Below are 13,886 nucleotides of genomic sequence, written 5' to 3'. Positions count from 1 at the left end.
AGGTGAAGAGTTGATCAGAGGCAGGAACAGGACTTCAAGGCAGTGGGTGAGAATTTGAATGATTTTCTGAGGAAGGGCAGGACAGCCATTGGAGCATCTTGCAAGCTTTTCTGGCCAAGGTTGTGTCTTCTGTCACATCTGCCCTGCTCTTTCCTGCTAGGGGCTTATCTCTTTCCAGAAGCTCAGGGATGGGACTCCCAGCTGGTCCCCTGTGGCTGCCAGGTCAGGCCCAGACAGGTGAGGACAAGTGGAGACGCCCTTGATGTGAGGTGCTGGGTGAACTTTCCTTTGTTTCTGCCTCCAGCATTCTCCCCGTTGCCACCCCCATCTCTCCACACCCCCAAGGGTTCCTGGGAAGCTGAAGTGACTCAGGGATTCCAAAACTAGTCACCCAGGAGGAAAACCCTCTGGAAAATGTTTCTCATGGCAGGGAGTCACCCTGAGGAGACCCACAGCTGCTACTGAGATAAAGGCTGATGGGAGGGGGGTGGGGTGGGGGTGTGTGGCTCAGAGTGCAGGTTCTGGGTCAAGCCTGGTCATCACACCAAGCCTGGGGTGACTGTGTACTTGCAGGGGCCCTCCCCCTGCCCTTCAGGGGTTTCCTCAGAGGAGGTCCTGGTACCGTGGCAGGTGGACACCCCAAAGGTCTGCCCTGCAGGGAATGTCCTGGGTAACCAATGGAGGGCCTTTGAAGGATCAGCAAATGAAAAGAATTGCTGGGATCACTTCCAGCTCTTGAGAGCACCCTTTCCTGGAAGAGGGCCAAGATCAAGAGGTCTGGGCCCATGTCAGGCTCTGAGGCCCTGATTGGTTTTGGCGAGGCCCCTAGGGATCCAGCTCTTCTGAAAGAACACTGTGCCCTTAGAGCCTCTTTCTGGGGTTGGGGCTTGCTCGGGAACACCAAGAGCTACCCTGGGTACCATGTGCCAGGGCCAAAGGCTGGGAAATAGGGAGCTGGAGCCGCGGATCCCAGCCTGCTGGGCTGAATGCCTGAGCAGGCGGGAATGCCCCGTGGCCTCCGGCAGGTTCAGGTGAAATCTGTCCCAGCCCACGCCCACACGAGTAGGAAAACCCTTCCATTTGCAGCCTGCCAAGGGTCACCACTTCCACGCCAAGAGCTTTGATCTGGAGCTGGTCAGGGCTGGGGTGGGAAACCAGTTATGCTTCCTCCTGTGTGATCTTGATTAGATTACTCAATTCTCTGGGTCTCATTCTCTTCATCTTAATATGGGGACGATACTTTCCATCTCACAGTTTTATCAGAAGGAGAAGATGAGGTGATGCATGTGTGGGGCTGGGCACCATCCTGGCACATCGTGCCCAGCGCCGTGTGGCAGTGAGAAGGCTCCTGGGAGCCCGGGGTGGAGTGTGGCAGTGGGAGGGGGCTGATATGTTCCTGGCCTCAGTGGCCTTCCTAGGTGCCCCTGCTCTCCCAACCACTACCAGTTTCCCCTAAGCCCTCACCCAGCCCCACCTCCAGGCCCCACCCCCCAAACTCACCAATGCAGCCTCTCCCACTTCTCTAGAATGGCCCCTGACCTCATCGCTCCTCTGCTTTGGGGCTGCTTTGCTCCAAAGCATTTGAAGGATTCCTTCTCACTCTGCAGTTTAAGTTATTCCTGGTTCCCTGTGTTTATTTCCCGAGTCCTTGGTTACCACAGGAGTATTTTCTAAGGGAAAGCACATGCAAATCAGGAAGCATCATTCTAGAGACAACGTCTGTGTATGAGTGTTGGTTGCGGGCTCGTGGGTGTGGGGGCGAGGGGGGATGGTGGGCAAGGATGAAGTGTAAAAGACTGGAGGAAAATAGGCCTGCTCTCGGAGAAGAGCCTCCCAGATGGGGTGGCCCCTGGCTGACCTGTGGCTTTGGGGTCAGGCCCAGCTAGAGCTTTGCCAGTGCACACGTACTCTCCTCCTGGCCGATTGTAGCCCGTGGAGCTGGGGTCCTGAGACTGGATAAGCTCACCCCATGGCCTGAGAGTGACTGCGCTGGCCCTCGTCCCCCAGGCCCTGTGAGTAGGGGTGAGGTAGGCTAATCGGAGACCTGGGTGCTCCTGTTGTGTATTAGCTGAGGCTGTCACCGTGCTCCTCCTTTTCCTGGCTCTCCCTTCTCATTCATGTGATGGGAACAGTCACCCACAGCTTTTCCATCAGACTCTGCACATTCAGCCAAAAAACCAATGGGATGCAGGCCTTCCTGGCAGCCTGTGGGGTTAGAAGTTCAGCGAAAGCCCAAGGATGTGGGGGTGGGGTTCCCTGGAGGGGAAGTTTGGGAGAGGGTAATGGACAGTGGGGAGAAGTCGTAGATAACTGGGGTCATAGAAGTTGGGGGTCATCGAAGATGAGTCAGGGGTCAGAGAACAGAAGGGTTGAGGGTCCAAGGAGATAGAGGGGAAATGTTCATTAAGGTGGGTGATCAGGAGGACATCTGAGAAGAAAGGGAAGAGAAGACACAGGACCCTGGGTGGGAGCAGCAGGGATCATAGGAACAAGGCTTCCTGAAGAGAGGCCAGGCGATGTTCCCTAATTTTGGGTACCAAGCCAACTAGAGAAATTCCCATGATGCCAGTTCTCAAAGGCACAGAAGAGCATAATACTATTGCTTTGACCCCACACCCAGAAAAGCACAAAGAACAAAGTTTGCCCAATAAGTTCCCAGGCTTACAATGACGTTAATCACAACTTCCATGAAGTCTACATTTAAAGCAGCTTTTGGAAACACTTCCAAGTGGTTTTTTTTTTTCTTTTTTTTTTTTTTTGATTTGGTTTGGTGTTCTAATCTCAGGTCACACCCGTCAAAAGGTAGTGGAAATAAATTTGAATAAACAAAACAGGCTTGCTGAAAATAAAACCAGGACTCCTAAACTGCTCCAGTCAACCTGCTTCCACAAGGCCCTGCTGTCAGCCAGTGTGGCTCCGAGGCTGGGCGAGCAGCATCCGGCATGTACCAGGTGAGTGCACTGAGCGGGGCAGGAGCAAAGATGCGGCTGGGGGTGGAGATAGCTGCCAGGGTTGGGGCTGGGGACCAGGTGGAGCCTGAATCCAGAATCTCAGGGAGCAGTTCGGGGAAGGGGCACCCAGAGGAGGTGGGAGCAGTTTTCTCACTGGCCTTTTCTTACAGGTGGTTGCATTCTTGGCAATGGTTATGGGAACCCACACCTTTCATCTGTGGCTCCAGTGCTGCACCCACTGGCCCAGCTGCTGCCCCAGCAAAGGACAGAACTCCACTGAGGAGTGGCTGAAGTGGAACACTGTGCTCACGCCTCCCCCAGAGCCTGCCAGCCTTGCCCACCACCCAGAGTCTTGCAGAGCTAGCGAAGATGGACCCCTCAACAGCAGGTCCATTGCCCCCTGGAGATATGAGTGAGTGTGCTGGCCCCTGTCCCCTCCCGAATGCCTGAAGCTTGCTGGTTAGGGTGTGTGTGAGAGGCCGGGGGAGTTCCACCCAATTCTGGCCCACCTGCCTCTTTTCACCTCAGGGAGGCCTTAAAGTTTGGGTGTTAGACAAAACCTAGCTCTGACTCTAATTGGGTGACCTTAGGCCAATTACTCAAGGGTTCAAAGCTCAGTATTTTTCATCTGTGAAATGAAAGAATATTCCATAGGCTAATGGTGCAAATCCTATGAAATAAGGTACGAAAAATCTATACTTAATACAGAAAATGTTGGTTTTCTTCCCTTCTTCTTCCTCTACTTCTCTCCCTCCCATCTTCCTCCTCCCCCTCGTCCTCCCCCCAACCCCGCTCCACCTCCTTCTTCCCCTACAATGGCCATGTTTTTCTAACTAAAATATCAGGGAATAATTTATGATATAGGCACAAACAGCCCAATACCAAGAGAATGGGATCCTCTGTCCACTCTGGGGGGCATCTGGGTGGCTGGAGCCCCAGGCTGGCTATCTTTGACTGTGAGCAGTCTGATTCTTTCACTGGGTGCCACACCCATATTAGAATTCTTTATTTGTGTCATGATGTAAAAAAAATATTAGGAAGCACTGAAATCGGGACAATGAATTAAAATATTAAAAATTAGTGCCTTAGGGATCCCAAACATATTTCTCCTCCTGTCTTATGTCCTCACGGGGTGTTTGTGTTCCATTCCCCATAAGTCTAGTTCTGGTTTAGTCTTGGCTTTGGGGATGGATGGAGAAGGTCAGTGGGTCCGGCTGGGTCAGGGGTGGGTGGTCAGCTTTGACTGAGACTAGATCCAGGGCCAAGATTCTGGCTCACTATGTTTTGAAGTGGTCTCAGAGGGCTGGCTGGGTTCTGGGCTAAATCCCCTTTGAGGAGGCTGGGTACAAGATGGCTGACTGGGCTGGGGTCTAGACTGCCGGTTAGGAAGCCAGGAAACCCTGATAACTGCTGGGCTGGTCCTCTCCAAAGCGTATTCTTTGCAACACTTGTCCCACAAGCTCCTCCCCCTAAAAAAAGTGATGATGTGGAATAAGTCTGGGGAAAGCGGCTGGAGCCCCACCCCTCGGAGGTTCCCAGTGTGCTCAGCACATTCCAAGACTCATCACAGAACCCCTACTGCTGCAGCGCAGGTATTAGGGAACCCCCTCTGGAAAATGCTGTGCTAGCCGAGGCCTGTCTGTTTGAAGGATGGTTTTATAACCCAGGGACTCTTTCCCACTGGGCTTCTGGAGTTCCAGACCTTTGGAGCACCTACTTTCTGTGTCTTTTTTTGGCCATGAAATCCTTTCAGAATAAGTAAATAAGTCTTATCATACACACACACACACATATGGAATTTATTTATTTTTCACTTTTTTGGTGGAGGGAGGTAATTCAGTTTACCTATTTATTTCTTTTTTTTAGAGGAGATACTGGGGATTGAACCCAGGACCTTGTGTATGCTAAGCATGTGCTCTACCATGGGAGCTATACCCTGCCCCCACCATACACTCTTATGTGTGCTTATAACCCATAACCCAGCACAGCCAGTGTCCGGCAGAAGGGCAGGATTGGTGGACAGTGGCTCCCTCTGGGGAGGGGGACTGATGGGGAGACAGAATGTCAGCCTTCACTTTATGCTTCCTTATACTTGGATGTAAGAGCAGTTTTTACCTTAGATTTAAAAGAAACCCTAAAAATATAATGACAATTACAAAAAGAAACCAGAGAATATATCAGAAGCAGAGCTGATCTGGTGGAGGCTCAGGCAGGAGCTGCTCACCTTCCCCTGCCTCCCTCAGGGCTCCAGGACCCGTTGGAAAGCCACTCTTCCATCCCCAACCCTCCCTTACAGTTGGGGAAATAAATCCCAGAGAAGAGGGGGTGAATTGTTCAAAGCCACCCAGCAAGTGGGTACCAGAACTGGGAGAAGCCAGGACCCTCACAGCCCCAATTCCTGCCTCTGGCACTTCCACACCGGCCCTCCCAGCTCCTAGCTGGTCCCCCGTCTCCCCGCCAGCCTCCCTCCAGGGCCTGACGCTTGCCACCCCCACAGGTTGGACAGGGACTTGAACCGGCTCCCCCAGGACTTATACCATGCACGTTGCCTGTGTCCACACTGCGTCAGCCTTCAGACAGGCTCCCACATGGACCCCCTGGGCAACTCGGAGCTGCTCTACCACAACCAGACCGTCTTCTACCGGCGGCCATGCCCTGGAGAGCAGGGTGCCCACAATGGCTACTGCCTGGAACGCCGGCTCTACCGTGTCTCCTTGGCTTGCGTGTGCGTGAGGCCCCGTGTGATGGCCTAGCTGTGCAGCCCCGGGCTGGTCCTTGCTCAAACACTGGAGCTGGGTGTACAACCACCTGCCATGGTGAGCCAGGATGCCCGAATGCTCAGCCCCTCCAAAGCACCACCTGGAGCAGCAGGATCTTGGGACAGGATGGAGGACTTTAGGGGGAACGCACATTGCACTTTTTGGAGTGGATGGGAAATGCAGGGTGATGGAAAAGGAGCAGCTGCTGCTTCTGGTCCCTGGAAGCTGGCGTTTTGGCATTTCCTCCTGGGAAATGTCTTCAAATCTCAGCCTCTTTGCCTCTTTCTTTCCTCCCATCCCCAGCTGCCCTGGTGCAGCACAGACACTTTCTGGTATTTTCCCCTTGGCCAAAGGAGAGCCCCTCATTTCATTCATTCATTCGTTCATTCGTTCATTCATTCCTCAAATACTCAGTGGGCATCTACTTTGGATGCTCTACTTTATGCACCCTGGTGTAGTTTCTAATCTCGTGATGTGGGTGCCTCTGAGGAAGAGGCTGTTGTTGAGCCTGGAGAGAATCATCCAAATAAATAATCTGTATTTTAAAGTGGTCTCATTTGTCTTTGGGATGAACATCCTGTGGTCCCCAGCCTGGTCCCTTCTCCGCCCCACCGTCAGCCCTCACCTACTGCCCTCTCCCGCTGACCTCCAGAGTTTCCGCTGTTTACCCCCATACCCCCCTTCCCGGGCTCCCTGGCCCAGCCCTCAACACTGGGGTGGGGGTCAGGCTGCCCTCCTGGCATGCTGGAGAGACAGAGGCCCATTGAGGCGCTGCAGCAGGCACACAGCGCCCCCTTGTCCCCCCAACAATCTGCCTTTGTCCTCAGTTTTGGCTGCTACGGCTGGGTCCTGGAGGGCGCTCTCTGGCTGGGGCTCCAGCTCCCACCCTCCCTAAAAGGAAAAGGGAGAAAGACAGTGAGGAGGAGGGTTAAGGTTAGGGAAGGGGGACACAAACTTCCTCAGGCCTGGGTCCTTGGGGGCTTCTAGTGCAGCCGGTTTCCAGACTCACACCTTCTGGCTCCTCCCCATTTCTCCGTGGATCTCCTCCTCCTCCCTCCTCCCCTCTGCCCTTCTCCCGGTGGGTTGGGCTTCAAATCAGGGGAGGGCTGACCACTCCCCCCTTTCCTGCCCCTCCCCTCCCATGTGCCTGCTCGGGGGCAGTCCAGGCACCACCGGCAGGGCACTCTGGGCAGCTGGGTGAAGGCCCATCTGGGCAAGCCTCCCCCTGCGGCCGTCTTCTCTGGGGCCCCGCAGCAGGCCTGCCCGCTTCACTTTCGGGTTTCTCCCAGTGTCTTCCTGCTCCTGTCTGCTTCCCCATCCTGCCAGGTTTCCATCTTCCTGTTTCCCTTCCTGGGCTGGTGGCAGTGGGGGGCTGTGCCCGGTGGGACCCTCGGAGATGCTCAGTGCTCTGGATTGCCGGGACCGGCCCCCTGAAGAGGGGACAGCTGCAAGGCTCCAGGGCTTCGCCGTGGACAAGACCTTCCTCTCCTCCCTCAAAGGCATCCTGCTGGAAACTGAGCTGGTAATAGCCTCCTCCCCAACCTAGAGCCTCCATGTTCCCCTCCCTGGCCCTCTAGGGCTCACCCCTCAGCAGCCTCCCTCCCCAGGCTCTCAGGACACCCCTCCTGGCCCACATCTCCTCCCCTGCCTTCTTGCTGCCTCTCCATCTGAAGGTGGTCCCAGCAGGTTTCAGCTGCAGCAGGAAGGATTGAAGTCAGATGGAGGACTGCTCTCTGGGACATTGAGGGAGTGTGAGGCACAGGGATGGGACAGGGTAACGCCATCTGGTCTTTCCCTGGGCTCTAAGATGGCCACTTCTTGGCATGTCCAAGAAGTTCTACTATCAGAAAGGCAGACTTCCTGCAGCCTCACTTTATCTGTTGCCTGTTCCCCACAAACATCTGTCCTCCAGAAAGGATCTTCCCCTAGTCACTTAGCAAGACCTTAGTGTAAACTTAAGTCTTCTGCATATATGTCATCCCACATTGCCAGAACTGAAGACATCTCAGAGTCCACCCTGGAGCATCTGCCTTCTAAATCTTGCCTCTTGGCTTGGAACCAGAGGCTCTGGTCCTTATTAGAGGAGTTTTAGGCATCTGGGAGTGGGGAAAGTATTATGGGGCACAGGGTGCCTCCTGGGGGTGCAGGCTGCTGTGGGCACCGCTCCAGGGTCTGGCGTTCTCATTGTACTCTGTGCTAAAGGGGGACCCGTCTCTTCTGGATTTCATACAGTGGTGCCCCTGGAACCGTGCAGCTTGGCCACACTGCTGGGGCTGCTGGGGCTGCTGGGATCCCGGGGCATGGGCAGCCTAGGCTGGCAGAGGTGGGAAGCTAGAGACTGCCCTCAATGGGCAAAGGCTCTGGATGTGGCTCCTGCCACCAGGGATGGCGAGACCTCCAAGGACAGGTGGGATGGGCCAGCTGGGGGAGCTCCCAAGGAGGGGAAGGCAAAGGCCTGGCCATGCCTGTGTCCTCTTCTTGGCAAGCTTCCCACACTCTATCCTGTAGGCCCTGACATTCATCATCTTCATCTGCTTCACGGCCTCCATCTCCGCCTACATGGCGGCTGCGCTGCTGGAGTTCTTCATCACGCTCGCCTTCCTCTTCCTCTATGCCACCCAGTACTACCAGCGCTTCGATCAGCTGAACTGGCCCTGTCTGGTGAGAGACGCTGCCTCCCCCACCCCATTCTGGTCCCTTTTCTTCTCTGTTGAATTTTCCTTTCTTCTCCCAGCCTCTCTCCTTTTCCTGGGTTAGTACAGAGTCTGGCCCCCACACCGTGCATGCAAACACTGCTTTGACTCACATCCCTTAGATCTGTTCCCTCATCCAGGTCCAGCCCCAGCCCTGCCCTGGCCTCAGCCACTGAGCCTGGGTCAGCCCCAGCCCCAGCCCAGGTCCCTGGCTTCTCATCCTGGTCTCTCTGCTGTCATCTGCATCCCTCTCCTGGAGAGCTGGGTGAGCTCTCTTTCCCTCTGTCTCTCAAGTGCTTTATATTGTGTCCAAGGGTATCTCCATGTAGAGATTCACTGTGCCTGAGGGTCAAGCCGCTGACTAGCCTGGAAAACCTCAGGGTGATGCCCCCTACTCTCTGACTTCCCTTTGACCCTGCACTCCCGACCCCCAGGACTTCCTCCGCTGTGTCAGCGCCATCATCATCTTCCTGGTGGTCTCCTTTGCGGCCGTGACCTCCCGGGATGGAGCTGCCATTGCTGCTTTTGTGAGTCCGGCCCCACAGAGCTCTCCAGCTCCCCAGGGACCTCTGGCTGGTGGTTGCACACTTTCTGCACCTCTCTCCATCCCAGGCTCAAGCCAGTGCCTGCGGTTTGGTTCGCACCTTGCCCCGTACCACTCACCTCCCTCTCCCTGGTATCTGATGGCTCGATGGCCTTTGTTGTGCCACCCCCACTCTTACTCCCACAGGTTTTTGGCATCATCCTGGTTTCTGTCTTTGCCTACGATGCCTTCAAGATCTACCGGACTGAGATGGCACCCAGGGCTTCCCAGGGTGAGTGCCTGTACTCTGGGGAGAGGAGATGCCCCCTCCCCTCCTTGCCGCAGCTACCCTACTCTGATGTGCCCTACCCTGCCCGGCTCCATCTCCACAGGGGACCAGCAGTGACCCTGGGGCTACTTGGCTTCCAAGCCCAGCCAGGAAAGGGGGATGGCAGAGCCCAGACACAACTCCTTTGGATTTACTAGGTCCCCAGCCTCCAGTCCCCTACCCCAGGCCTACTGAGATGGACCAGGCCTGAGAAGTCACCGGGGACTTGTCTGTGGGGCCTCATGCTCTGAAATCTGGCTCCTAATGAATCTTGGCCAGAGAGGGGATATCATGGATAAAGGGAAAGGTGCAGGAGGAAGCTGGTCATTCCCAAATTAAAAGATTCGAATCCTGCTGGTGAGTCTTTTCTTCCCCAGAAATTAGGCAGATTGGGAATGCCATGGAGTATTCATGGGAATGTTGCCTAGAGCAGGTCATGGTCCCTTCTTTGGGACCAGGTCTGAACAATGAGGAAGTGGGGTTTAGACTGAAGATGCTGAAGACATCCTTCAGCACAAAGCTTCCATGCCACAACTCTGTGTGCAAGGCCACTGTGCGATGTGCCTGGTGGCTGGACACCCAGAGTTCTGTGTCTGAGAAGGCACAAGCTTTCCCTACATGAGTGAGTGCCCACGTGTCCAGCCTGCTTCACACAGGGTTTAGTGGGTTTGAGAGGAGGTGCTTCCCTGGGGTGTGTGTAGAGCTCCCCCTGGTGGTGTGGGGAGAACTTGGCCCGCAGGCCATGGGGGTGGGGTGGGGCGGAGGCGAGGGGGGCGGGGGTCAGCATCCAATGAGGGCAGAGATTCCCACAATTCTGGAACTGGACGACTCCTCAGATATCAACTGGTTCAATCCCCTCGTTTCACATAAGAGAGAATATGCCTGATTAGGGGAAGTGACCTCTATTTGTGAAAGAGTTAGAGCTGGAGCCCATCTCTCCTAACATCTAAACAGGTGTTCTGGATATTGTTCTGAGTCCCTTGTAGCTCAGAAAAAAGGGCCCAGATTCATCTCCATCTGCATCCACCAGCAGGTCCGCCTTCCCAGCTTACCAACACCTCAGCAGACGTTTCCTGAGCCTCTCCCACATACCGACCCCATGCTGGGCTCCAGGGATTCAGAGGCAACAGGGGGCTTATCCTTGAGTGACAGATGGGAAGGAGACCAGCTAGGGAAGGGCAGTCATGGCTCAGGGGGAGTTTGGAGTCAGCGCTGCCTGGCCCATGACAGTCCAGTGCACCCAGGATATCCCTGCCCAACCCCGCAGAGCCCAGTGTGGCCGAGCTCTTGCTGACTTGCTATCCTCTTTCCAATGCTCGTGTGTCCCTGCCCTGAAATACCTTCCTTCTTCTGGGGTGCTCCTTCCAGATGCGGGCCCTGGCCCCCGAACCCTGCCTGAACCCGGAACTCTGGTAGAGGTACTCTGCTCCCCTTGGGGATAACCTCTCTTGGCCTGGCTTTTCCTCTCTCCGGGCTCCTGTTCTCCTGTTCTCACATCCTGGCTCCCTCCTGAGCTGGTGGCCTCTCCAGGGCTAGAACCAACCAGCTTTTGTGTTTCTCTGGTCTCCTCTCACAGTCCTTAGGACTTTAATGACAGATCATTCTCAAGATGGGTGACTGACCTTGGGCAGGGGGCGGTCAATGCCTCAGGGAGGGATAGAAAGGACTTAGCCAGGGGAGTCCAGAAGACAGGGGTCCAGTGAAGGGATGAGAAGGTGGTCAGGAGAGCCTGGCCGTAAAGCCCAGCAGGGGGCAGGGAGCAGAGTGGGGTCCCCTGTCCCCTGAGCAGCTGCGTCACCCCAGCCAGCCTGTCCCTGGTGGGAGCTCAGCGAAAACAGAAGTGTGCTTTCTGGTGCAAACCTGCATGTGCCCTGCTCACCTGTGTCTGTGTGAGAGGTCAAAATGAGACAAGTGGGGCCAATTGGTCCACACTGCACATCAGCTCAGCTTGGCATCAGCTGGCCCCAGAATCTCAGGATGCCCTTACAGTGAGCCATAACCCACAGACCAGGGCCCCAGCCAACTGCACCCAGGGCAGATTGGGGAGGGCTCCCTGTGGGTTACTTCTAAGGGGATGACCAAAAAGGGACCTGTCCCACCCTCTTTATCCACATCTCCATCCCCAGCCAGCTCTGAGCCTCTCCTGGCATCAATGGGGAATTCATTTTGGGGGGAATGAATGTCCCAGGACACCTTTAACCCCTGTGGCCTCAGAGGTGGGGTAGGTGGAGGGTAGCTTCAGCTTCGGCACTAAAATTCTATCTCCTATATCTAGAACTGGCTCACCCTCTGGTGCCTTTGTTTTCTCCCCTTTTGAAATTTCTCCCTTTGGTGCCCTGTGTGGTTGGCTGAGCAGACCTGAGACTCATGGCACTGCTGCCTCAGGGAGAACACCTCACCTCTCTGGGCCTCTGTTTCCTCCTTGATAGATGTGCAGGGTCTTGGCTCCCCCAGCTCTGACATGGGGGTGGGGCCCCCCTCCCCCCAGTGGCTCCAGGACAGCTCCTGGCTGGCGGCCGGAAGGACAGGGGCTCAGGCAGAGTCTGGCACTCATTTTTATTGTGCGTTAGCAAGAGCGAGCTTCCATGGCAGTGTCACTCCTCGTCGTGCATTTTTTGCTGAGAAAGAATAAAAGGTGTGAGGGGGCAGCTGGCCTGAGGGAGGAAGGGTGTGGGGAGGAGTCTCCAGGGCTTTTGGGGGCCTACCCGAGGTGCCCTTAGGGGAAGGGGTTCAGCCCTCAGGGATCTTGAGGCCCCATTTAGGGGTCCTTGTGGTTTAGGGGAATGTGACTGAGCTTTCTAAGGAGGTTCCAGTCTGTAAGGGGCTTCTCTGAGCAGGAGTGGGGATTCTCGGGTATGGGGACTGTGGGACCCTTGGGGCTAACCAAATACAGGGTGAGGAGTGCCCACTCTGAGGGGCACCGACGTTGGGGTGTGCGCTGCTCTGGGAGTGAGTAGTGGGGTCTGGGGAGGGACCCACCTTGGCGCCGATGTCGCGGCTCTTGGCCCGCAGCTTGTTGACCTGAGACTCGGCGATGTCCGCCCGCTCCTCCGCCTCATCCAGCTCGTGCTGCACCTTGCGGAACTTGGACAGGTTGGTGTTGGCCTGTTCCTCCTGCAGGGGTTTGGAGGGGTGGGTGGGAGGATGAAGTGAGAGGGAGCCGGGTGGGGCATCCCAGCCTCCTAGTCTAGGGGACTCCCTGTCTCAGAGCAGGGGCTCAGCACTCTAAACCCTCACCCAAATTCTTGCAAAAGCCTTGTTGAGGGTATCCTGCTCCTGGATTAGAGCCCTCCTCAAAATTGTCTAGCACTCAGAATCCTGACCACCCACTGCCCAAGATGAATCCTGTGCTACCTGGTCCTCCCTCATCAGAATCCAGCTTCACTGCACCTGTCCAACTGTGACTCTGGGAGATGCTCCCTGACCCACAGGGTTTCTTGCACAGGTGTGCTCATCAGCATCGCACATCCACACTTTTCTGCTCACCCAGATGTCTTCCCCACTATGCTATGCCTGCTCAGGTCTCTTCCAGGCCTGGTTCCCCTACCACCTTCCAGCCTCCAGTACTGGATGGCCCCCTGACCTGCATTAGCAGCTGCAATGCTTTCTCTTGCGATCACTGGTATATGGATTACAAGCAGCTTGTGGGCAGGTCCTGGGTCAAATAAGCATTACTTTGGTTAATTTGGAGTACCTGACCCAGCTCTGAGTTTGAGAGTTAAAGTGGAGAGCAGACGCTCCATCCAGGCCCCAGGCTGAGGTGGCCACTTGTTGGTTCTCACATATAGGAGATGTGTGGAGAAAACCGTGAACTCACTGCCTCCTCGGCCTGGCGCTTGTAGGCCTTGACCTTCAGCTGCAGCTTGTCCACCAGGTCCTGCAGCCGCAGCAGGTTCTTCCTGTCCTCCTCCGTCTGGGGCAGATGAGTGGGAGAAGACAGAGCAATCACCCTTCCCTCCCTCACCACTCCACTCTTCCCCAGGCCTTAGCTTCCCCTCCCTCCACCGGGCCAGGTCACAGAGGTGGTGGGGAGATTTCATCTCTGACGCCACTGATAGGTCAAAGGGCCAAGGCAAGGTCCTCAGGCCAGGATCTAAAAAGCAAGGAGGGCTGTGGCTCTAAAGTAAGACATGGGAGGAGGGGCTTAGAACCAAATGGGACTTGTTCATCTGATAATGTGGAGACATCAGGACTGTTCCAGCTCCAACTTGGAGCACCACAGATGCTCTTGGCCAGTGGTTCTAGAGTGACCAGAGAGGATTAATGTGGGATGCAGACAGAAGGGATTATCATAACCAGATCATTCTAATCTATCATAACCCAATATTCTAACACATTGTACTGGACCAGATTTCCAGCACCAGGATCAATGGCTCCAACGTTGCTCAATTGTTCCCAATCATTGCATGTGCTAGGATGCTGTTTCCACTTATGCCCATAATACACCTGCAGCTTTACATCGTATCTCCTTTTTTTTGGGGGGGGGAATTAGGTCTATTTATTTACTTATTTAGTGGAGGTACTGGAGATTGAACCCAGGACCTCTGCATACTAAGCATGAACTCTACTACTGAGCTATACCCTCCCCTACATCTGTATCTCTTTTCTGTGCCTCTCAGATCCACCCTCTTT

The 13,886-nt window shown here is 55.2% G+C and overlaps 3 protein-coding genes across 10 annotated transcripts in view; 2 read left to right on the top strand and 1 right to left on the bottom strand.

Moving 5' to 3' along the window:
- The window catches only part of LOC105068784 (myosin-6), a 59,568-nt gene that overhangs the window by 22,260 nt on the left and 23,422 nt on the right, over positions 1-13,886 (bottom strand). Inside the window, exons 36-38 of one of the 7 annotated variants that reach the window (XM_074365754.1) lie at positions 13,072-13,167; positions 12,234-12,368; positions 11,797-11,872 (exon numbers count right to left, since the gene is read on the bottom strand). The exons of 5 other annotated variants lie outside the window; for them this stretch is intronic. In XM_074365754.1, coding sequence (XP_074221855.1) covers positions 11,849-11,872; positions 12,234-12,368; positions 13,072-13,167 — 255 coding nt within the window. In that variant the 3' untranslated portion in view covers positions 11,797-11,848. Of the gene's footprint in view, positions 1-11,796; positions 12,369-13,071; positions 13,168-13,886 lie in introns of those variants that run through there. One more of the 7 variants, XM_074365753.1, reaches the window with a different exon arrangement.
- On the top strand, positions 2,302-6,236 carry IL25 (interleukin 25). The gene is made up of 3 exons (XM_010954813.3): positions 2,302-2,951; positions 3,122-3,363; positions 5,449-6,236. Exons 1-3 carry the CDS (start codon positions 2,943-2,945, stop codon positions 5,702-5,704), a joined length of 507 nt encoding a protein of 168 aa, XP_010953115.1. The 5' UTR covers positions 2,302-2,942; the 3' UTR covers positions 5,705-6,236.
- CMTM5 (CKLF like MARVEL transmembrane domain containing 5) lies at positions 6,778-9,608 on the top strand. 2 transcript variants are annotated; one of them, XM_010954731.3, is made up of 5 exons: positions 6,789-7,232; positions 8,219-8,371; positions 8,838-8,930; positions 9,134-9,218; positions 9,319-9,608. In XM_010954731.3, the coding sequence occupies exons 1-5, from the start codon at positions 7,107-7,109 to the stop codon at positions 9,330-9,332; spliced, it is 471 nt and encodes a 156-aa protein (XP_010953033.1). In that variant the 5' UTR covers positions 6,789-7,106; the 3' UTR covers positions 9,333-9,608. The 2 variants fall into 2 exon arrangements, with proteins under 2 accessions (XP_074221880.1, XP_010953033.1); XM_074365779.1 differs by lacking the exon at positions 8,838-8,930 and having other exon boundaries at positions 6,778-7,232.

This window comes from Camelus bactrianus, chromosome 6 (assembly GCF_048773025.1).
Source record: "Camelus bactrianus isolate YW-2024 breed Bactrian camel chromosome 6, ASM4877302v1, whole genome shotgun sequence".
In the NCBI taxonomy this organism is placed as follows: Eukaryota; Metazoa; Chordata; class Mammalia; order Artiodactyla; family Camelidae; genus Camelus; species Camelus bactrianus.
This window is presented reverse-complemented; position numbering and strand designations above follow the sequence as displayed.

Bases quoted from the DNA above. Each gene is read 5' to 3' on its own strand.
- IL25 (XM_010954813.3), top strand. The intron at 3,364-5,448 runs GTGAGTGTGCTG...CCACCCCCACAG, and splicing joins ATTGCCCCCTGGAGATATGA to GTTGGACAGGGACTTGAACC.
- CMTM5 (XM_010954731.3), top strand. From the start codon at position 7,107: ATGCTCAGTGCTCTGGATTGCCGGGACCGGCCCCCTGAAGAGGGGACA. The intron at 8,372-8,837 runs GTGAGAGACGCT...CCCGACCCCCAG, and splicing joins AGCTGAACTGGCCCTGTCTG to GACTTCCTCCGCTGTGTCAG. The intron at 8,931-9,133 runs GTGAGTCCGGCC...TTACTCCCACAG, and splicing joins GAGCTGCCATTGCTGCTTTT to GTTTTTGGCATCATCCTGGT.